Here is a 23495-nt window from a genome sequence, read left to right as displayed (position 1 = left end):
AAATAAGCTTGCCCCTGCTCTCGATAATACCCTTGATAGAGAATCATATAGATGGGTCACTTACAGTCACTAAGCAAAGGAGAAGTTTCAGACATAAACTCTTCAGACTTTCAGAACCTTCCGCACAAAGCAATGAATCCAAACTCTCCATCAAGTTCTGAGAAAGAGATCCATTAAGTATTAAAACATACCAAATAACATCTCTACTGTGTCTTTGTCCAACTCTGGGTTATGTTACACAGGGTCAGTCGTATAACATACAATGAAGCAACCATATGATTCCCTTAGGCCTAGGCCTTGCAAGATTGGACAAAGAAAGGGAAGGCTTCAAAGTGTAGCTATCTGGGGAAAAATGCTTTAGAACAACTGCACAGAACAATAAAGATTTCATCACTTTACCAAGTGTTTGCAGCCTGTCGTCCTTATATAAGCCTTTAGATTAGAATGAAGCAAATTGTTAAAAGGCTAATAGCAGTTAAATAATAAATTAAAATCAATACATAATAAACTAAACAAAATTAATTCAATTAAATTAAGAAAATAAGTGGTTAAAGATTAATAATGGTTAAATAACTATAGATAAAGTATATCATTTAATGCAGGCACCCTGAACAAACAACAAAGCCATAATATCACTACTGGCTATCACTGGTCATATACACTATCCAACAAAGCTAGCTGTGTCCACTCTGGCTGATTCTACTGGACAATGTGACTGGAGTAGATCACTTGTACTAACAATCAGCTGTCAGACCCAATTTAATCAAAAGATGAAACCCTCACACACTACAGCAGAAGGAACAAGAAAAGAAATATTTCACATTAAATGAAGGAGGAGAATAAATGAAGACTAGGATTTAGCATGCTGGAAGCTCAAGTGAAGGTTCACTAAATAAGCTACTTCAACAAATATATAGTGAGGGTCTACTATATGCTAAATATTGCGCTTTCAAAGAATTCAAGAAAAAAATAAGAAAATGACCCTTGCTCTCAAGGCATTTTTAGTCTATTGGAAGAGAAAAACAAGCAAAAGCAAACAGGTTTTTTTTTCCTTTTTAAAAAAATTTTTATTCAAATTCAGTTAATTAACATATAATGTATTGTTAGTTTCAGAGGTAGAGGTCAGTGATCCATCAGTTTTATTAAGCAAGCAGTTTTAATTTAATGGTTACTATGACAGAAATATACATGGAGAAGAGGAATTAGCTCAGAAGTCACCTATTCCAGGATTCCTCAGTGGTGGGTTATATTTTGAAAAATCAGTAGGAATTAATTAAACCTTGAAGAGGAAAAGAATTCTAGACAGGCAATATCATGATCAAAGACACATGAAGAATGGAATGGCCCTGGTGTGGAGTTGGAATACAAATAGTTTATTATTATGGAAGTACAGAGTGAGGTATAGTGGTGAGAGTGGAGACTGGAAAAATAAATAGGGAGCAGATCACGAAAGCTGTATAAGGCTAGCTAGGGAGTTTGGTCTTTAACCCATTAGTGATGGGAAACTAATGAAGGGTTTTAAGCAAGAAAGATTTGAGCGTAAGATACATCACTGTGGTATCAGTGTGGATGACAGATTTAAAGATGGCAAGCCTGGAGGGAGGGAGGCAAATGAGGACTAATCTATCAATTTTCTGAGGAAGTTGCCATGTCTTCGTTGCCTCTGTCTCCCCAGTGCCTGGCACATCAGAGCCAACCAACGTTGTCAAAAGAATGAATGAAGGCATCACTGCAATAGTTCAGGTGAGAGATAATAGGGACATTGGCGGTAGGGGATAAAAGGAAAGAAAGGTATGAGAAATATGAACCGAGGCAAAATTAGCTGATCCTGGGGCGCCTGGGTGGCTCAGTCGTTAAGTGTCTGCCTTCGGCTCAGGGCGTGATCCCATGGTCCTGGGATCGAGCCCCACGTCGGGCTCCTCCGCTGGGAGCCTGCTTCTTCCTCTCCCACTCCCCCTGCTTGTGTTCCCTCTCTCGCTGGCTGTCTCTCTCTGTGTCAAATGAATAAATAAAATCTTTAAAAAAAAAATTGGCTGATCCTGGTGATTGTCTGGATATGCAAGATGAGGGGAAGAGTCAAGAATGACTCCTAAGTTTTTGGCTTGGGTTACTGAGACAACAGGTGAGCCCATTCTGATGGGGAATGAATGAAAAAAAACAGATGAAGGGAAAACATTTTGTAGATGTCAAGCAAGAGTTACTTTAGGGATGTGTGAGTGGATATATTCAGCAAACTGCTTATCGAGTATACAACTCTGAGTGTCATGACAGGATGTTAAGGCAAAAAATTGAGACTTAGTAATCAGCAGCATATACGCAACAGTGAGAACTATGAGAATGAGAGAGATCTGGGATTTCACCACCATAAATATATATATATGAACTGTATAGGAGAGAATTAAAAACTAACTCCAGGTACTAAGTCTTCATGTATTTATAATTGTATATTCACAACATTTTTTAAAATAACCTAATCACTATAAGGATTCTTTGTCAAATAGATTATTTTAAATTTAGTGAGTGACAGAAGACTAATTCTTCAAAGTTCATATTATAAACAACCTTCATTCAAGATAGTGTCAAATACTATAAATCAGATAGCTGATAAGTGACTTATAGCCAAAATATATAAAGAACTCCTACAACTCAGCAATAAAAAGACAACTCAATCTAGAAATCAGCAAAGGATTTGAATAGACATTTCTCCAAATACATATATATAAAAGAGACAAAAAACAACTGTTGACAAGGATGTGGAAAAATTAGAACCCTTATACATTGCTGATGGAAATGTAAAATGGTAGCTCAACTTTGGAAAACAATTTAGAAGTTCCTTGAAATGTTAAGTATAGAGTTACCATATGACCTAGCAATTCTCCTCCTAGGTATATTCCCAAGAGAACTGAAAACCTCCATCCCCATAAAAACTTGTTCATGAATGTTCACAGCAGCCTTGTTCATAACAGCCAAAATGTTGAATTATCCCATCTATCTATCAACTGATGAATGAATAAAATGATGCGGTACATTCATACAATGAAATATTAATCTGCCAAAAAAAGGAAATGAAGTACTGACACATGCTACAACGTGGATGAACCCTGAAAACATTAGGCTAAGTGCAAAAAGCCAGACACAGAGGACCCCATATAATTCCATTTCTATGAGATGTCCAGAATAGGTAAACCAAGAGAGACATAAAGTGGATTAACAGTTGCCAGGGGCTGGAGAGAATGGAGAATGACTCCTAATGGGTACATGTGTTCTTTTTGGAGCGATAAAAACGTTCCAAAATTAACAGCGGTGGTGGTTATACAACTCCGTGGATATACTAAAAACCACTGAATGAGGGAAGCCTGGCTGGCTCAGTCAGTGAAGCACATGACTCTTGATCTCTGGGTTGTGAGTTCGAGCCCCACATTGGGGGTAGAGATTACTTAAAAATAAGCTCTCAAAAAAAAAAAAAAAAAGGCAAAAGAAACCCACTGAATTATTACACTTTAAAAGGGTGAACTGTATATGCGAATTATCTATCAATAAAGCTGTTATGTTTAAAAAGTGTCAAACAACAGAAATAAAAATTCCGATAAAGTCATTGTGTTAAATAAGAAAACTTCAGTTTAGAACTAAAGTTACCCTTGTATATTATATTTCCCTTGTTACATTTTATTTGAGTTCATAAGCGTCTTTAAGAATATATGACCACATGATAGAAATCAAAAAATAAACTGCTCAATCTTTATCCTGCAGGGGAAGGATACTTTAATTCAAATTTGAATTTCAACTTTTCCTTTATTCAGACAAACCAAATCTGTAAAACAAAAATATTCAAATTCAAGAACAAATTCAACCATTTATATCTACCTGAGTGCAAATCTTCTAGCACATTGACTGTCTGCAGATGGTATATCCATGAACAGCTGTCAGAAGCAGCCATCCACAGGCACATCTGCAACTTATGCCTCACCTTCATGCACAACTCTGCCTTGTCAAAGCCCATCAGCATGTTGATAATGTCAAACCCAGAGGTAGATTTATTCTTTTGATGGACTCCTCGAATGAGTGCACACAAGGTCTGCAGAGATCAGAGAAAGAATTCTTTTGTAGAGAGAAGTCTCAAACGTGAAGGGCACTGGATCTGTCGCCTCACACTGCAACCTCAGAACTGCCTCCTACACAGCTGACATTCAATTGCTCTATCACTCTCAGCTCCAAAACAGCCTTACTGTGCACAAAATCCAGAAATTAAAAGAGGAATAGCAATTGAAACTATTGTCATCCTCTTTTTTTTGCTGTTTCTTCGCCATCATCCTCTTTTCAAAAACTGCACTGCAGACAAAAACTGGAAGGTGAATTCAAAAATAAAAACAGTTTTTGAGTTTGAGTCATGGGACTGGTAGAACTTTCCTTTATTTAAAATTAATTCTAGTATTTACATTATAATTCATAACTTTTAGTATTTTTTAATAACTACAAAAGTTATTTCAGTCCATATGATAACAACCAATAGCTTCAAAACTTAAATTCTTTACAATCCCCATCCACTACTGACCAGCTGTGTAACCCCAGACAAATTAACTTTTCAGTGCCTCGGTTTTTTCATCTATAAAATGGGAATGACAATAAAAGCACCCATCTCTTAGAGATATTGTGAGAACTATGTGAATTAACACCATAAAGCAATTGGAATAGTCCCTGGAACTTTGTTAATGCTCCAAGAATAGTGCCTGAAACTTTGTTAAAGCTTAACAAGTCTCATTATAATAACGTAAGCCATTATAATAATGTACTATATTTTTATGGGTCACCAAGTGACTTAATGCCAATTAATTTCCACTGATCTAAAAACAGTTTACCATTCGTGACCCCACAGTGAGTCACTGAAATTACAGGAAGTATAATTTCCAACTTTCATTTCAGTTTTCAGTGAGTCCCTACAACTGCGATGCCCAAAATGCATGATCCTTCTTTCAGGGACATCAGCTCATTAGGTAATTTCTACAATCTACAGATGAGAAAACTGGGGCTCACAAAGTGTTTTACCCAACTAGTAAGTTAGAAATTTAAACGCAACCTATCAAAAGTTCCAATAAAATCTTTTATGCTGTCATGGATTCTTCATATTCTAAGCCTGGCAATCACTGCCTAGCTATTCAGTCTGATCTAGTCTACACTGGAGCTACTGTACTATAAACTTCAGAAATTTTGCCCATCATTCATTCAATAAAAATTTACTTCTAAAGTGCTGAGTAAGGGCACCTGAGTGACTCAGTCAGTTGATTGGCTGCCTTCAGCTCAGATCATGATCCCAGGGTCCTGGGATTGAGCCCTACATCAGGCTCCTTGCTCAGCAGGAAGCCTGCTTCTCCTTGTCTCTCTGCCTGCTGCTCCCCCTGCCTGTGCGCTCACTCTCTCTCTCTGTCAAATAAATAAATAAAAATATTAAATAAATAAATAAAGTGCTGAGTATTTACCAGGCACTCTTCTACATGCCAGGAACAAAGTACTGAATGAAACTATCAAAGTCTTTGCTCTCAAGAAGCCTATAATGTATCCGCATCAACCCAATGTTTGGCACATAACAGTCATTCAAGAAATAATTAATTAGGGGCGCCTGGGTGGCACAGCAGTTAAGCGTCTGCCTTCGGCTCAGGGCATGATCCTGGCGTTATGGGATCGAGCCCCACATCAGGCTCCTCCGCTGGGAGCCTGCTTCTTCCTCTCCCACTCCCCCTGCTTGTGTTCCCTCTCTCGCTGGCTGTCTCTATCTCTGTCTAATAAATAAATAAAATCTTTAAAAAAAAAATTAATTAGTCGGTGATCATGCCACTTAGCGTAAAGAACGACGATTTTTAATGTTTTCTAAGTTACAGAGCCTTTTGAGAATCTGATGAAAGCTCTCTTTTCAGAAAAAATGTACACATGCACATAAAATATTACATATAACTGTCGGGAGTCAAGGACCCTCTGAAACCTCAGATTAAGAACTCCTGATCTAGTGAGAAAATACTGTATTAAGAATCTCTTCTGATTTTTGCTGTAGACTAATTATCCCTGACTCATAGCTTCCCCACTATCTCTTCCTTTCCTCAAATAATCACAAGAATTCTGTCAATCTGCTTTGGCATTAGATCGAATTATACAAGTGGACAAAATTACTAGTATAAGTGTCAATTTGTTTAACAAGGAAGATGGCTAAACAAACATGGAACAGATGTTTATGATTTAAAGGAAAAAAAAAAAACAAAAAACTTCATACCTAAGGGCAATTTTAGGTTCTTCAGGTCCCGACACATGTGTTACAATTCCTTTCCCCTATTAAACAAGACTTCCCCAGTCTCCCAACTTTGTACCTGCAATGCATTGACAACTCGAATCGGATGTTCCTCTCCCAGAGCCTGGATGCAGTGTTGAAATAAGCAATTAATATTATCCTTGATCTTCATTAACTCCTCACCATCAAGAGATTCCAGCTTGCCTTCTAGGTACTCCAAATTCACCTACCAAGGAAACAGTAAGGGCATAATTTTTAGGAACATTTTTAGTGAATTGTATTTAATGTCAGCGCATTTTTAGTGTAGCACCTAGAACATATGAGAAGGCATTTCAGTTACCAGGAAAATCCAGAGATATCATCAAGTTTACCTTCATGAGGAAAAGCTCCTCCCAAAATCGAGGACTGCACTTACTGGGGTCCTCTGTCTGAAATCAGAAAATAAGCAGGTTCAATATCCCCAGTTAACATTGAAGCATTAAGAATACATCTGAAAGGGGGTGCCTGGGTGGCTCAGCTGGTTGAGCGTCCAACTCTTGGTTTCACCTCAGGTCATGATCTCAGGGTGGTAGGATCAAGCCCCACCTTGGGTTCTTCGGCACTGGGTGGGGAGTCTCCTTGGGATTCTCTCCCTCTCCCTCTGCCCCACCCCCAGCTCACACACCCACACACTCTCACACTCTCTCTCTCTAAAATAAATAAATCTAAAAAAAAAAAAAAAAAAAAAGAATACATCTGAAAGGGTAACTTACACATAATCAACATTGCCTCTCAAAATTAACTTTGAAAATGCCTGGTCATTCTACACTGTTGTAATAGGGAACAATAGTATTAGAGGCTTTTTTCCCCAAAATGGAAGACACTGTGCATAGATATATATTCCCTGTGCCAAAAGCTAAATAACGGCTCAAAGAATCTCTCTCAAATCTTTCTCTTCTAGCAAGACGTGAACCTAACCATCTGAATAAGACAGTCACATTATATGTCCCCATCACATCTATAGGGTCTTCAAAGCCCTTTCACATACATGAAATACAATGGCCCAGAGAGCCAGGTATGGTAGATGTTATCAGTATCCTCCTTTTAGCTGGGGCACCTGGGTGGCTCAGTCAGTTAAGTGTCTGCCTTCGGTTCAGGTCATGATCCCCGGGTCCTGGGACTGAGAACCGCATCAGACTCCTTCCTCAGCAAGGAGTCTGCTTCTCTCTCTGCCCCTCCCCCAACTTGTACTCTCTCTGCCCCTCTCTCTCTCTCTCAAATAGATAAATGAAATCCTGAAGAAAAAAAAAAGTATCCTCCTTTTAGGAAAGAGGATCCACAAAGTTACTTACACCAGTACAGGAGCCAGAACCTAGACCACATAAGCAATACTGCCATGGTTTTACAACATCCTGTGTTGACTGCTGCTACCTGCCCTCCTGTATGCATTTAGTTCTCTGTACAGAGCTTTTAATATGCTCTTTCCTTAATTCGAATTGGTCCAAAAGTTAACAAGATTATACTACTAAAATCCAAATCTTCTTAGTGATAATTTTCAAACAGAAATTCTAAAGAGTCAAAAGCTTCTGGTTAAGGAGCAAAGTAAGAAAAAGAGAACTCCTATTTTAGAGGAAAGCTAATGACATAAAACCAGTAGGTCAATCACCCACCGTTAGGTTCACCTTTTTTTTTTTTTTTTAAAGATTTTATTTATTCAACAGAGATAGAGACAGCCAGCCAGAGAGGGAACATAAGCAGGGGGAGTGGGAGAGGAAGAAGCAGGCTCATAGCGGAGGAGCCTGATGTGGGGCTCGATCCCATAATGCCAGGATCACGCCCTGAGCCGAAGGCAGATGCCCAACCGCTGTGCCACCCAGGCGCCCCCAGGTTGACCTTTCAAAATTACTACCAAAATAAATAAATAAATAAAAGTACTACCAAGAACTAGTATCTTCATTAGTTAAGAACTCCTGATCTAATAAGAAAACACTATACTAGGAATCTCTTCTGGATTTTTACCTGAGAATGACACAGAGAAGCAACATTTCTGGCCTTCTCATAAGGTGCTCCTTTAGTGATTTTTTTCTATCCCTTTCTTCTAGGAGGGGTCAGACTCACACTTCGACTCTCACACTTCTTTTTCTTTAATTAATTTATTAATTTGAGAGAAAGCACAGGACGGAGGGGCAGAGAGAGACAGAGAGTCTTAAGCAGACTCTGGGCTGAGAGCAGAGCCCAACATGGGGTAGGATCTCACAACTCTAAGATCACAACCTAAGCAGAAACCAAGAGTCGGACGCTTAACGAACTGCGCCACCCAGGCGCCCCTTGACTCTCACACTTCTATGTCATTTTTTAATCTATATATGAAACTCAGACTACTCATGGAGTTGGCACTTCGCATCCTCAAAGCTCAATCAACAGTCCTATGTATGCCAACCTTACTTAACATAGAAAGAGCCCTGATAGGATCTGAGTACCCACTCATTTTCTCTGTATAACCACCTGTACTGACCTGTGCTATTCTATTTTAATTTTTTGCATATCAAACTCTATCTCTAAGGCTTACCAAGAGTTAAAAGTTTTACTTGATCGCATTATTTATTCTGGGCCACATGGCAAAGTTGAACAGGTACGGGCCCTGGAGTCGAACACTAAGGTTCAAACCGTGGCTCCATCACCTTCCAGCAATGATCCCCAGTTTACTCATCTGTAAAATTCTCTTTACATGGCACATGTGAAAACATGGCATTCTTACAGCATTCCTGTCAGTATTAATGTACTTAGTGATGCACTTAGATGCCAGGCACATAGTAGAAATTCAATACACGGTAACTCTTTTTATAAGTATTATTCCGTTTTATATGCACTACTTATGTTCAAAATTTCAGAAGGCAAGTACCCCCTCAGGGTATGCAATTACTCTAACCCTCCCTGAAATGGTGGATTTCACAACAAAGGCTTGGACCATGGTCAATCAGCAGTTATGAAGACCCAAAGAAATCCTCAATCCAATCGCTAATAATTTGTCAGTTATCTTATATAGCTGGAGAATGTGACAGACTAAGCAACTGTTCTGTCCACTAACAACTTGATATGGAATACAATAGTTCATGTTTTAAAAATATTTGAGTCATAGAATTCTAGGGCCAAAAGGAACTTCAAGGGACATCTAGGATAGAAGAGTCCTTACGTTGGATCATACAGAAGACAATTCTTCAAGATATTCAGAAAAAAAAAAGCTTCCCGAGCTTTCCTCCCTCAATTGTTTTACTGAATTCATGACAACAATCTGTAAGAACATAACAACAATCTATATTAATACATGATCATAATTTCTACCATGAGGGAGCTCACACTCATTCTCACCCTTGCTCTCTCTTTCTCCCTCTGAAGAACTGAAAGGTACCAGGCAGGGGTGAGCTTATTTCTCATTTTGGAACAAGAAACTAAGGAGTCAAGCTGTGTAGAATTGTCAGAGCTCCAGGCCTTACCATAAAGATCTCATCATACATCAGCACCACTTTTTCCTTCAGTGGTTTTTTGGAGGCTGATGATTTCCGGAGCAAACCCCCTCGTTTCTCCACCTGTGCCATGGTTAGAGAATCTGTGAAAAGAAAGCCACAGTCAGTGCTATAAATGCTCTCCAAGATGCTGGATAGTCTGTTGAAAAGCTCTCAATGGGAAATTTTTTAGGAAGAAGAAAAAATGATAAACAACCATGTACTAGATCTTGTGCATCTGTCCAACACCCCATCCCCTGAACAGGTAATTTCAAGGCTTAAATCATTACTTGGCCTACAGCAAAACACATTTTACATCTTTAAAACATGCCAGCAGACAAGGCTTACAGCAGATCCAAAACCAAGAAGGAAAGTGTAACTAGCTCCATTTATAATAGATCTGGCCATATATTTGAGGTTGATGGAAGGAAGGCTGCAAAGCACACATTGCCCACAGACTGATGGTGAAGTTAAATTTCAAGTATTGATTGAGCTTAGGACCATTAAGGCAGGAAGTGTGCTGCAGACTGATGTGCTCCACTGATTTCCCCAAAGTAAGTAGGTCCTCATCACTGCAAAGTACTTGGCCTTCACTGCCTCATAAATCACACTGCACTTAACTGTCTTCAGAAATTCCTCTAGAAAGAGACCCAAGGCAGAAAATAGCAGCTATAAGAACAAAAATTAAATCTGATTTCAAAATAACCTAATATAACAATATACTTCTTCAAATCTAATTATATATATTTATAACACTATTGCAGATTAAACCTCAGTGTATTTTTCAATTCTATATAAAAGTAATTCCATGAATCACGCCCAAATTTCCCATCTTGTTTCAAGGAATTTCAATTTTTTACAACTGAGAACTTAAAATCCCACAGGTCTCCACTGTGGATTTACACATTTCCCCTCACTTCCCAGATTCGTTCTACTGTTGACAAAATTCCTATCTCTCTCTTAAATTCTAGGCTCTAATTGTGAAACTTAATCTCACCCAATAGCAAGTATGGGCAGTAACATGGAGCCTGATTTTACTTCCAGACAAATCCAAAGCAGCAGAATAAAATTAATTTTGTTCAATGACTTTTGGAAAATATGTGCTATCTTTCAAATCAAAATCAAAATTTTATTTGAGGAAGAGATGCATCCAATAGCATAAAAGATTATATTTCAGATACTGTCTTTCTTTAATATATATAGCCAAAAAGGAGATTTACCTTTCAGCCAAAAAAACCACAAAGCACAGAAAATTTCTCCAACTAGATATGAAGCATCTTTAGCACAAGGACATCTTATCCACTTTCTATAAGCACTTGGCTCAGGGTATATGCTCAGTGTATGCTCATCACTGATTCTGATATAAGGTGGGGGGGGAACTGAAAGGTCCTAGATGTAACCTAAAATTTTATTAAGTCCTATCTCTATCAAGGCCTCACTAAATCCTCAAATCCCATTATGGTCCAGAGAAAACTGAAGGAAAAAATAACAACAACAGAGAGAAAGAGAAGATGCTTTTGGGCAATTTATACTATATTGATCATGGCTTTGTCTTAAAGCATGAAATACAGCCTCCGTTCAAAAGATTCCTGTGTCTTTTAAATAGGTTGTCAAGAAGAAGATGTCCTTATCGGGAGAAAATAAATTGGAAATCAACAGGATCTCATTAAAATAAATCAAAAGCAATGCAATTCTAAGCTTAGTGGATATAGATCTTTCATGTGTTCAGCTTCAACCAGCTGATTAGCGGGAATAGCAGGAACCACGAGTTCTTGGATGTGAAAAGCACCTGTTTACAAACAGGCCCCTCTGAGGATTTATAATTGGGTTCCAGCTAATCAATGTCCACCCCAAATCTAATAAACTCACTTTCCCTATTTCAGAATCAATACTTTCTAATAAGCAAAAGGGAATAGGAGAGGAGGGAAAAAACAATTCCAATCCAAAGTACCAAGTTTCCGAAGAAGTTAAATTATTTTCATCCCTCTCCCTCCATTTGAAGCAGGGGGAAATTCAGCCAAGGGCCTCATCTCATTACTCTCTGTCATCATCAGAGGCAACTGGAATTTACCACCCAAGCTTGTCTGAAATGTGACTGGAAACTAACAACACAGAGTCTCCTCCTGCCAGCACTTCTACCCATGGAACACAGAAAAGGTGTTCCGAGGGTGGTGGACTAAGAGAAGTGCAGAACCCCTAAAAGTTTTGGGGGGGACTTCAGAAATTAAGCCTCTACTCTTAAATTTGAAAGTAAAATATCTGACTGGTAGAGCACATCAGTAACGGGAGTGTAATTTATGTCCTCCCAGTGTTTTTCTCCTCTTTCACAGCCCTCCTCTTTGTAGAAAACCAGTAGCAGCTGAGGAGCAGCAAGGCCTAATCGACCAACCAACCAGCAGAACGGAGAATAGAATACAGGTGTCCGTCCTAACCACCTACATGACACTGAGTAAGTCACTGTGTGTCCTAGTTTCCGTACACATAAAACAAGGAGACTGAACTAGACATATCATTGAATGATTCTCTCAGCATCACTGAAATACCACAAATACATAAGAAACACCTAAATGTTGTAAAGCACCAGTTTAGGCACATGGGGTTACAAAGAGGAAACGACAGAACTGATCCTCAAGGACCTCACAATCTACTGGCAGAGACAGACACATAATAACCCCACGGCACAAGGCAAATCATGAGAAACAGAGTAAAAGTACAAAGAAAATGCTACGGTACCATGAGGAAGGGAAAGACACATTCTACGACTACACTATGACCTTTGTTGATCCGGGATTTTAAATCCTCCTGGCGAAGAAGCAAATACAGCAAAGCCACAGTAATCCCACAGAAATGTCATCTTAGACTTTAACACAGTTTCTCAGAAACAAGATATAATAGGCAGAGTATAAAAGAGAATCAGGCAACATATCAATACTAATTTCACCTACCATCAAACTTAGGAATGGTTTCAAATCCCCCCAACTCAATGGTAAATCAATGAAGTCATTTATTCCTAAACCTCAGGGACTGCTGGTCCCATGACCTGCAACACCACTTCTCTCTGAAAGACTCAAGTCATACAACTTTTTAAGAGTATCTTTAGGCAATCCAGCCACAAACGTCTTAAATGTACATCACTTCACATCCCTTCAGGATAAAATAACCAAGTATCAAGATTTTATTTTTATTTTTTTAAGAGAGAGAGAGAGCACAAGCGCGGGGTGTGGGGGTGGGCAGCATGCAGAGGGAGAGGGAAAAGCAGGCTGAGCAGAGAGCCTGCTGTGGGGCTCAATCCCAGGACCTTGGGACCATGACCTGAGCCAAAGGTAGATGCTTAACCAACTGAGCCACCCAGGTGCCCCAAGATTTTAAAACCTAAAGCCAAACTCTTCCAATGTGTAATATGCAAGAAATGCTAGTTATAGTTAGCTATTCATTTATTGTCTTCTTGAACACAATATATGCCAACTCTAGTATCAGAAAGTTAATTTATTAGAAATTCATTCTAATTTCCAGAGAGTTAATAGTTAATCTACCAAAAGTCTTGGTATTGTATCTATATGAGATGATGGATGTTAACAAAACCTATTGAGGTAATCAATTCACAATATATGTAAATAAAACCATCATGCTATACACCTTACACACTGATGTATGTCAATTATTTTTCAATAAAACTGGAAAAAATCTAAAAACAAAACGTCTTGGGTTTTAGTCCCAATTCTTTTTTTTTTTAAGATTTTATTTTTATTTATTTATTTGACAGAGAGACAGCATACAGTGAGAAAGCATACACAGCAGGGGGAGTGTGAGAGATGCCAGGATCACGCCCTGAGCCGAAGGCAGACGCTTAACGACTGTGCCACCCAGGCGCCCCGTTTAGTCCCAATTCTTATACACTCATATATAACCTTTAGTTTTCTTTCCTTCCCTGGGCTTCAATTTGCCAATCTGTAAAAAGAAGCAGTGGCAAGGATATGCAGAAAAGGGAACCTCTGTGCCCTGCTGAGAATGTAAATTGGTACAGCCACTACAGAAAATAATATAGAAGTTCCTCAAAACATTAAAAATAAAACTATGATATGATCCAGCAGTCCCACTTCTGTGTATATATCTAAGGGAAACAAAATCACTGTCTTAAAGAGATATCTGCAGCCCAATGTTCACTGCAGCATTATTCACAATCGCCAAGATTTGGCAACAACCTAAGTATTTGTCAATGGATGAACGGATAAAGAAAATGTGGTATATACATACAATGGAATATTATTCAACCACAAAAAAGAAGGAAATCCTGCCATTTGCAACAATATGAATATGCTTATGTGAGGTGATGGATGAATGTGTTCACTAACCTTATCATGGTAATCATTTCATGTGTTACCAAATCATCACATTGTATACCTTAAAGTCATATACCAATGTTATATATCAATCATAATCTCCATAATATATCAATTATATCTCAATAAACCAGGGAATTTAAAAAAAACCATGGAATAGCTCTCTATAGGCTTCCAAATTTAATGGCCTGTGGCTCTAGGTTCATACTGGTAACAGATTGTTAGCAAGTATCACCCTCTCTTCACTGTCGAGGCAGGCTCCAAAACACTATAGGTAGACACTGAGGTAAACATCCTAAAACATTTCACCCAGTACATAAGAAAAGAAAAAGGAGAAGAAAATAAAAAAAGGAAAGGAGAAACAAAGAAAAAAAGAGAAAGGAAAGAAAGGAAGAAAGAAAGAAAAGGAATAAAAACAAGTGTGCCCATCATCTAGAAAGAAATCATGCACAGATCAGGCATTCATTCACTCCACAGGTACTTACTGAACACCTTTTAGGTGTTAAGCACTAGGGATAGAGCAGTGAACAAGACAGACAAGAGTTCTGCTTTCAGAAGAGTTTTCATTCTAGAGGGGGAAAGACAACAAACAAGTTGAGACAGTGATAAGTACCTTGAAGACAAATTATCTAAGGGGACTACATTAGACTGGAAGATTAAAGTAGGCCTCTATGACAAGTGATATGTGGGCAGATCAGAATAAGAGAAACAGCCACGTGAAAGTCTCAGGAGGGGCGCCTGGGTGGCACAGCGGTTAAGCGTCTGCCTTCGGCTCAGGGCGTGATCCCGGCGTTATGGGATCGAGCCCCACATCAGGCTCCTCCGCTATGAGCCTGCTGCTTCCTCTCCCACTCCCCCTGCTTGTGTTCCCTCTCTCGCTGGCTGTCTCTATCTCTGTCAAATAAATAAATAAAATCTTAAAAAAAAAAAAAAGTCTCAGGAAAAGTGTTTCAGATAGAGGGAATGGCAAATGCAAAGGCTCCAAGACTTGAACATACTTGGCACGTTCAAGAAACAGAAATGCCAGAGTCCCTAGATTATAGTATAAACATTCCCTTTTTGAAATGTCGTTGTAAAGTTTTCTGAAGGGGCATTTCGTGTTTGTGTGAGTTTTTTTCTTACATAAAGAGACTTCAAATGCCCATCGGCAGAGTAGGAAGATTATAACATTTTCATATAATTAAGTACTACCCAGAATGAGGTGTTTTTTTTTTAAGATTTTATTTATTTATTTGACACAAAGAGAGACAGCCAGTGAGAGAGGGAACACAAGCAGGGGGAGTGGGAGAGGAAGAAGCAGGCTTCCAGTGGGGGAGCCTGATGTGGGGCTCGATCCCAGAACACTGGGATCACGCCCTGAGCCGAAGGCAGATGCTTAATGACTGAGCCACCCAGGCGCCCCAGAATGAGTTTTTTTAACCCAGAAATTTAAAAGAACAAATTATTGAAACTATTGATAAATTTCACAGATGCTGAATAAAAACCTCCAAAAGAAAAAAGTACAAATTATTCCAATTATATGAAGTTCAAAGACAGCAAAATTAATCTATGGTGACTGAGGCTGGAAAAATGGTTACCCTGGTGGGGAGGTGAGTGGGAAGTAGCACAAGAAAGCCTTCTTAGATGCTGAAAACATGCTCTATCTTGATTGGAGTGGAGGTCACACAAATGTGTACAAGTGTAAAAAAAATTCAAGTTGTACACCTTACATTATGTAAACTAACCCTCAATCTAAAAAAAAAAAAACAAAATACCAGTGCATTCATACATATATGAAAATTAACAGCACTCATGCAGAACACTAGAACAGAGGCTAGTAGGGATCCTGACTTGTACACTCAGGACACCAATCAAAAATAACAATTAGGGGCACGTGGGTGGCTCTCCATTTAGGCTCAGGTCATGTTCCCAGGGTTGTGGGATCGAGCCCTCGCTGGGCTCGTGTTCAGCTCTGAGTGTGAGCACTGAGCGTGCAATCTGCTTATCCCTCTCCCTTGCCACCCACCCCCGTTTGCACACTTGCGCACTCTCCCTCTCTCTCCCTCTCTCTCTCAAATAAATAAAATCTTAAAAACAAAAATAGAGTTAACACTTGCTTAGCACTTACTATGCACCAGGCACTGTTCTAACCATCTCATACACATTAATTGGTTTTATCCTCACAGACCTATGATCCAGGAACTTTACAATAAGAAAACTAAAGCATAATGTGGTTTAAAAAAATTGCCAACATGAGAGTAGGGACTCAAACCCAGATGGCCACATGTTAGAACTGTTCTTGTTTTGAAGTTTTTATTTATTTATTTATTTATTTATTTATTTATTTAGAGAGTGCACATGAGCGGGAAGAGCAGATGGAGAACAGAGAGAATCCCAAGCAGGCTCCACACTCAGCACCAAGCCAGTCAAGAGTCGAACACTGGGGCACCTGGGTGGCTTAGTCGATTAAGTGTCTGTCTTCAGCTCAGGTCATGATCCCAGAGTCCAAGGATTGAGCCCTGCATCAGGTTCTATGCTCAGCAGGGAGTCTGCTTCTCCCTTTGCCCCTCACCCTTCTCATGCTCTCTCTCGCTCTCTCTTAAATAAATATCTAAAAAAAAAAAAAAGAAAAGAGTTGAACACTTAACTGACTGAGCCACGCAGGTCAGTTAGAGTCCCTCTTCTTTTTTTTTTTTTTTTAAGATTTTATTTATTTGACAGAGAGAGACACAGAGAGAGGGGGAACACAAGCTGGGCGAGTGGGAGAGGGAGAAGCAGGCTTCCCACTGAGCAGAGAGCCCGATGCGGGGCTCGATCCCAGGACCCTGGGATCATGATCTGAGCCGAAGGCAGATGCCCAACAACTGAACCACCCAGGCGCCCCTAGAGTCCCTCTTCTTAACCACTATGCTACACTGTCTCTCAAAAGGCAGAGGAGTGGGCAGAAGTGGTGTAATCTACACATAAACCTGAGGCTCTACAGAGAAACTGCGACCAGGTTCCAGGTGAGTGAGGAGGAAGAGTATACACTCACTGACCTTAATGAACAAACTTTGGGGTGTCCAGATATCTTGAGTTTCAACACTCTAGTCTGCCAGTAGGTAAAGGTGCCACCGTAAATAGTAAAAGATACACACGCATGACTGACACATGCATATGTATATAAATATTGATAACGGTAAAGGGATATACAAATGAATAGAATGGTAGAAAACTGGGAAGAAAACACTGGAGAGGAATCTGTCTAGTAAAGCTGATAGATGTATTCAATATGGTAACTGAAAAAAAAAAACAGCTGAAACACACTAATATCCACTACAAGATTTAATTGATAATATTTTGAGCTTAGCCACTGCTCTGAGGATAATCCTCCACCAAAATTTGATAATGAATGGAAAGATACAGTAAGACAGAAAGACGAAACGGAGGGTAAGTCAAGTATAAATCTGTACAGCCCTGAGCTTAGGGCAGATTATGCTTTCCCATCACAGAGCTGCAACCAATTGTTGCAGAACCTCCTGAGGTGCCTCCTGAAAATACAGATCCCTGAGCCCCCTGTCCCCACTACTGAAACACACTTGTCAAGATAAGGACTAGGGGTCTACATTTGTTTTTTGTTGGTTTTTTTTTTCTTATGTATGTATGTATGTATGTATGTATGATAGTTGACACTAAGGGTCTAGATTGTTAATAAGCACCCCAGATCAGTGGTTCTCAACTGTGGCAATTTTGCCATCCAGGGAACATCAATGCCCGGAGACATTTTTTGCTGTCACAACTGGGAAAGGAGATACTACTGGCATCTACTAGGCAGACGCCAGGGATGCTGCTAAACATCCTACAATGCACTGGACAGTTCCCACAACAAAGAATCATCTGGCCCAAAAGATCAATAGCACTGAGATTGCAAAACCCTGCCCCAAGTCATTCTGAGGCTCACTAAAGTTTGAGAAGTACTCATTAAAGCCTTAAACTCAACAAATGCTTTGAAAGGAGCATCTGTACATAAGACAATTTTGAGAGCACGAATAAAACTTGTCACCTCTAGAAAAGACACTAGAACAAGGCTCACCCACTCCCAGCTCATTCGACCTTAGCCGAGTTTGTCCATCTGAGAAAAATCCCTGCAAGACACACTGATTATAGTAATCCACAATGCTTAGTGAAGAAGATGAAAATCCTATCTGCCCAGAAGCTGTGTGTGAGTCAAATGCCACCATTGTCTGATCGCTGGCCATTCACCCAATACACAAGAGGAAGCAATATGTTTATAAAGCGAGAAATATAGTCTCCTGCCCGGGCTCTCCTACAAGTCCCCTAGCTCCTCAAGAAGCAAGTGTGTGTGTGTGTGTGTGTGTGTGTGTGTGTGTGTCTAATCCTTAGGCAGAGGTTATCTGCTCCCTAAGTTCTTCTGCAAGGCATATACACTCCCTGGAAGTAAATACTAGCACTATAAGCATTTAAGAGAAGGCAGGGCATTTCTACTTCCAAACCCTAATGCTTAACTTCTCAAACTAGTTCCTAACATACCTCTTCCTTTCTGAAGGCCCAAGGATTTAGTTTACTTGCTGGATTCACATCCTACTGTTTCACATGATTCCCTGACACAGCTTATCTCATAGCATGGGACACAGGTTCCCTCAATTCCACCCCACACTGGCCCTAAAACAAGCATGTACATCTTTCTATTTTAACGGATTTTTAAAGCTAGGTACTCCAAGTCTCTCATATCTTTGAAATGAGAACAGAATGAGGCCTGCACTCATGAAGCCACCTCTTCGAATTCCCTTTATGGATAGGCCACCATCCCCTTATGCTATCACTTTTCTTAAGTTCTGGAGATGGAATTCATCACTCATTCCTCCAAGCACAGCCTCCCAATCGAGGTGATATATAATAAATAACACTACTGAATATTCACTATATACTTGGCACTGTTCTAAGTGCTTTAAATATACTGTATTTAGTCCTTACAACGACCAGGTAAAGTAGGTACTATTACCATGACTTTACAATGAGGATTTCACTTTGCCCAAAGTAAAAGAGCCGCTAGATCTTTCTCTCTGATAGCCCTTCTCCCTATCAGAATAACCCATTAGTGCAAAAAATCAGGTATTGACTAACAGAATACTCAAAATCCAGATTCAGTTAAAGTTCTCTGGAAACTCCAAACTGATATCCATAATATCAACATTCCCACCCTATCCAAGAAAAGTCAGTCAACTCAGGACACTGATAAGCACCATCCCTATTTTTCTAATTACTAGGACAGAACCAGCCTGATTCAGTAGGTATAAGAGCCACTATAGGGCGGCATCCTCATCTTGTATGTCCTTGGACAGAGCTCATCTCAGACTGGGTGTTTAGCCTATACTTGAAAGTGGAAGTAATTCAGGGACTTTCCCAAGACTAAGCAGTTAAGTGGCAAAGCCAGGAATTTCCCAATCCTTACTGTAGGTATCAGCCACTGTCTGCATCTAGCAGAGATGAAGTAGCTTCACAGAAGAGAATTCAAGCCAGTCCCAACAGAATCTATGGAGTCTGCCTACTTGCACTAACTAATAATACAGCTGAAGAGACTTAAATAAACATGACTACCTCAGCTTCCCTTTCAAATTCTTTTATACAAGACGGAATGCACCTGCACCTTCATAAGGAGGAACCAACTCCAAACTGACAGGATTTCAGGCAACTTTGATTGAAAATCACGTTTTTCTGACATCTCCCAAAATGAGAATTCATTGTAAGATCCTCTTCTCAATGAGCAGGAGCCTCCTGTAAATTAATACTGTCTATCTCCTGTTCAAGCCCTGAACTTCCTCAAGCAGCACAACGTCACTCATAGCTTCTTCATTTCCTTTCCTGTTGAACCATACAAGCCTCATGAATACCACCTAAGTATAAAATGAAAATTCTCAGACTCCCATAATCTTCTTAAAAGAAAGCCCAAAAGGTAACTGCAACCTTATAAAGTAAATGGATTTCCTGCTGGCTTAATAACTAACATTTATCAGACTTTATAATAGCACAGCCATAGTATAAGACAAAAAGGGGTCCCAAAATTACTAAATTATGGTCCCTGCCTTGAGAAGCTCATTGTTAAATGGAAGAAGTACATATTCTGATTCTTCCTTATAAACAAAAAAAAATAAACATTATTTTTCCCAGGATTTTTTTCATATTTGCCCTCACTTACTTAGAGCTATTGCCAAGATATTAAGCTCACCAGGGCCTCCTTACTCCCAGCTGCCTACTAACATCTCCATGTTCACACCTCACAAGCAACTTGATCTCGGCATACCAGACTATCTCCCTTATACTGCTTTCCATAGTCGCCCCAGCCCTTAAAAAATCTGCTCTACTTTTTCTAATCCATATCCTGGTCAATGAAATTCCCATTCACCACTCAAATTAGAAACCTTAGGGGCGCCTGGGTGGCGCAGTCGTTAAGCGTCTGCCTTCGGCTCAGGGCGTGATCCCAGCGTTCTGGGATCGAGCCCCACATCAGGCTTCTCCGCTAGGAGCCTGCTTCTTCCTCTCCCACTCCCCCTGCTTGTGTTCCCTCTCTCGCTGGCTGTCTCTATCTCTGTCAAATAAATAAATAAAATCTTTAAAAAAAAGAAAAAAAAGAAACCTTAGCCTACTCTCTCTCCCTAGTAACTAAGTCATGTTGCATCTGTCTCAGAAATAACTTCTAAAATCCATTCCCCTCCTCTTCCTTCCCACTGCCACACTTTAATCAGACTCTCGGTCAACTGCCCACTCTAATTAGTCTCACTGCTTCATTTCTCACTACTTTAATCCACTTCTGTCACTCCCTAACATAAAAAACTGCAATGGTTCCCTACTCTCTTTTAGTGTGACCTCCCGGCAATTTCCCCACCAAATTTTTGGGACAAATTTTCGACACTTAAACATCATGTTATTTTTTCTCTTCACACTTTCACTATCCCTTTGTGCATGCTGTGCTCAACTGGAATGCCTTGCCTTATTTGTACAAGCTCCTACTCATCCTTCAAAACCCAACTCGGAATCTCCTCCCTGCAAAAATATCCCTGACTCTCCCACACATGGCAGTATTCCCTTAACACTGTATAAATTCCTTTATGTGGATATGTAACACACAGCACTACAATTTTCATAGGAAGATGTTTCTCTGATGTCCTTGAGGAAAGATACTCATATTTCTAACCCCAGTGCCAGTTACATAGTACATACTCAATAAATGTGTGTTGAGTAAACAGTTCACCTTCATATATCCTGGACCAGCTTGTGATTTGGCTGTTTTCCCCCAAATTTTATGGATTTTTGAACCTAACTCTATGTGAGATTCCAACTTTGAGTTTTCAAGGCTTTTTTTAAATTACATTATACAAATGTTGAACAAATGAGTGAATTATAATACCTAAACATAGGATGAAGAAGTCTTAAAGGCTTCCCTATTCACTAAGAATGGAAATTCCCCCTTTACAATCCTAACAAGAAGATCCCACCTTTCTCTAGACTGATTGATCTGCTATCCCAAAAGCTTTCACATAGGAAATACTGTGCACACAGATCCAGCCGAAGAAACGCCCCAAATACTTTCAATTAACTTGTGCTAAGGACAGGGTTTACAAACCATAGTTGCCCTGGTTTACAAAGTCACTGAGAGCTGAGAATAGCGGAGAAACCGCTCTCACTAAGCTCAAAACTTTTTCTGGAAAGAACTGGGGAGGGTCTGATGACCCAGAAGCATTTTTCGAGTCCGGCTCTAGTTCCTACTTCCCCAGTCTCCAGAGGCAGCACTCCTCGGTTCAGCCTCTGATAGCTCTCCTTCCCCAGGGAACCAGCTTTTTCTCCTTAATTCTTCCCCACACCTGTCTGGGAACAGGTTCGTTTCCCAGGATCGCTTCAAGTAACCCCAAGAAAACACGGCAGCTTCACTGATTCTGTGTATAGGGTGGGCTGAAGCCCATCGGTCAGAGACTGAAAAGAGGGGCAGGTAGAGGGTCCTTCCAGGACAACTGAAGACTTCAAGAGACCGGCCTGTCTCTAATCCTTCTCAGAGGTCCTGCCCAAAGCCCTCATCCCAAGGCCGGGCTGGACTGGGCCGCAGGCCTCCCTGGGGCGGCGAGAACCTGAGCGCGAGAGGCTCTGGAAGCTGCTTGAGGCGTCGGGATCAGCCCCATGCTGGGGTCAAAGGTCAATATCTCGGCCGCCAAGACGGCACAGAGAAGTGCAGGAAGGCCGCGACAGACACCGGAAGGTCAGAGGGACCAGCCGCTGCAGAAGCAAAATGCTTCTCGCTCCGCTCCACCGCCCAGGCCCAGCCTTCCAGCCGCACGCAGCCTCAGCCCGCCTCAGCAGCTGTCCTCCCTCCCTCTCCCCCCGTCACCACCGTCGTCCCCTAGGCGAGCGTAGGCCCCGCCCCTAGAGCCGCTTCGGGGCCAAGGCCTAGTCCGGCAGGAGCTGCAGGGGTTGGCCGGGTTGGGGGACCGGCCCGGGCCGGCGCCGCTTACCGACCCCTGGCTCCTCCTCCACCACCCGCGCCGCTCCCAGGCCCGCTCGCTCCCGACGCCACCGACGCCGCCGCTCCTCTGGGCTCACGGATGCGCTCCCGACCTCCACCGACCCTTCCCCCAGTCCCACAGTGCCCCGCCGGGTCCTAAAGCCCGCTGCGTGATAGGTACGTCCACGCCCGTTTCCTGAGGCAGGCTCAGACCACGGTTCCCAGCAAGCATCACAAGGACTACAACTCCCGAAATGCACCGCGAGAAAGACATTAGCAAAAGAACTATCTGTTGAGTGTCTCCTGGATGCAAGTTGCAATAGCAGTTTTTTTAAATATAGGCGAGTTATACATATACACTTTTTAAATACATTGGACCCTGAACTGGGCAATTGCATTCTAGGAATAAAAATGTATATGTTCTATGGGGCACCTGCCAGACTCCGTGAGTTAAGCTCGGACTTTGTCTCCACTCAGATCTTGATCTCAGTGTCCTGAGTTCAGGCCCCGCATTAGGCTCCACGCTGGGTGGTGAGCCTACTTAAAAAATAATAATAATGAGGTATATGTTCCAGGATGTTTATTGCAACTTTGTAAATGAAAAATAAGAAACAGATCCATTCAATAAATATGTACTGTGTGCCTACTGTGTGTAAAGCACCATGTGTTAACTGGGCAGGTAACTTCTGTTGAGTCTCAGTTTTCTCTATGCAAAATGGAAGATTAAAAAAAGGCTGGGCAGTGTGTGTGCGCGCGTGTGCATATGAATGAATAAAGTCATTCAATCCTTTTTTTTTTTTTTAAGATTTTATTTTTAAGTGATCTCTACACCCGGTGTGCCTGGGTGGCTCAGTCGGTTAAGTGTCTGTCTTTGGCTCAGGTCATGATCCCTGCGTCCTGGAATCGAATCCCGAATTGAGCTCCTTGCT

At 40.7% G+C, this 23495-nt stretch overlaps 1 protein-coding gene across 3 annotated transcripts in view; it reads right to left on the bottom strand.

The window, feature by feature from the left end:
- Positions 1 to 23187, bottom strand: part of ARMH3 (armadillo like helical domain containing 3) — a 176268-nt gene extending 153081 nt beyond the window's left edge. The window contains exons 1-6 of one of the 3 annotated variants that reach the window (XM_008709348.2): positions 22577 to 23187; positions 9748 to 9860; positions 6646 to 6702; positions 6354 to 6500; positions 3968 to 4075; positions 65 to 157 (exon numbers count right to left, since the gene is read on the bottom strand). In XM_008709348.2, coding sequence (XP_008707570.1) covers positions 65 to 157; positions 3968 to 4075; positions 6354 to 6500; positions 6646 to 6702; positions 9748 to 9860; positions 22577 to 22964 — 906 coding nt within the window. In that variant the 5' untranslated portion in view covers positions 22965 to 23187. The remainder of the gene's footprint in view (positions 1 to 64; positions 158 to 3967; positions 4076 to 6353; positions 6501 to 6645; positions 6703 to 9747; positions 9861 to 22576) is intronic. The other 2 variants (XM_008709239.2, XM_040623871.1) reach the window with 2 other exon arrangements.
- Between the last annotated feature and the right edge of the window lie 308 nt (positions 23188 to 23495).

This window comes from Ursus maritimus, unplaced genomic scaffold (genome assembly GCF_017311325.1).
Source record: "Ursus maritimus isolate PB19 unplaced genomic scaffold, ASM1731132v1 scaffold_7, whole genome shotgun sequence".
NCBI lineage: Eukaryota > Metazoa > Chordata > Mammalia > Carnivora > Ursidae > Ursus > Ursus maritimus.
Note: the sequence above shows the minus strand (reverse complement) of the source record. Positions and strands in the feature narration are given on the sequence as shown.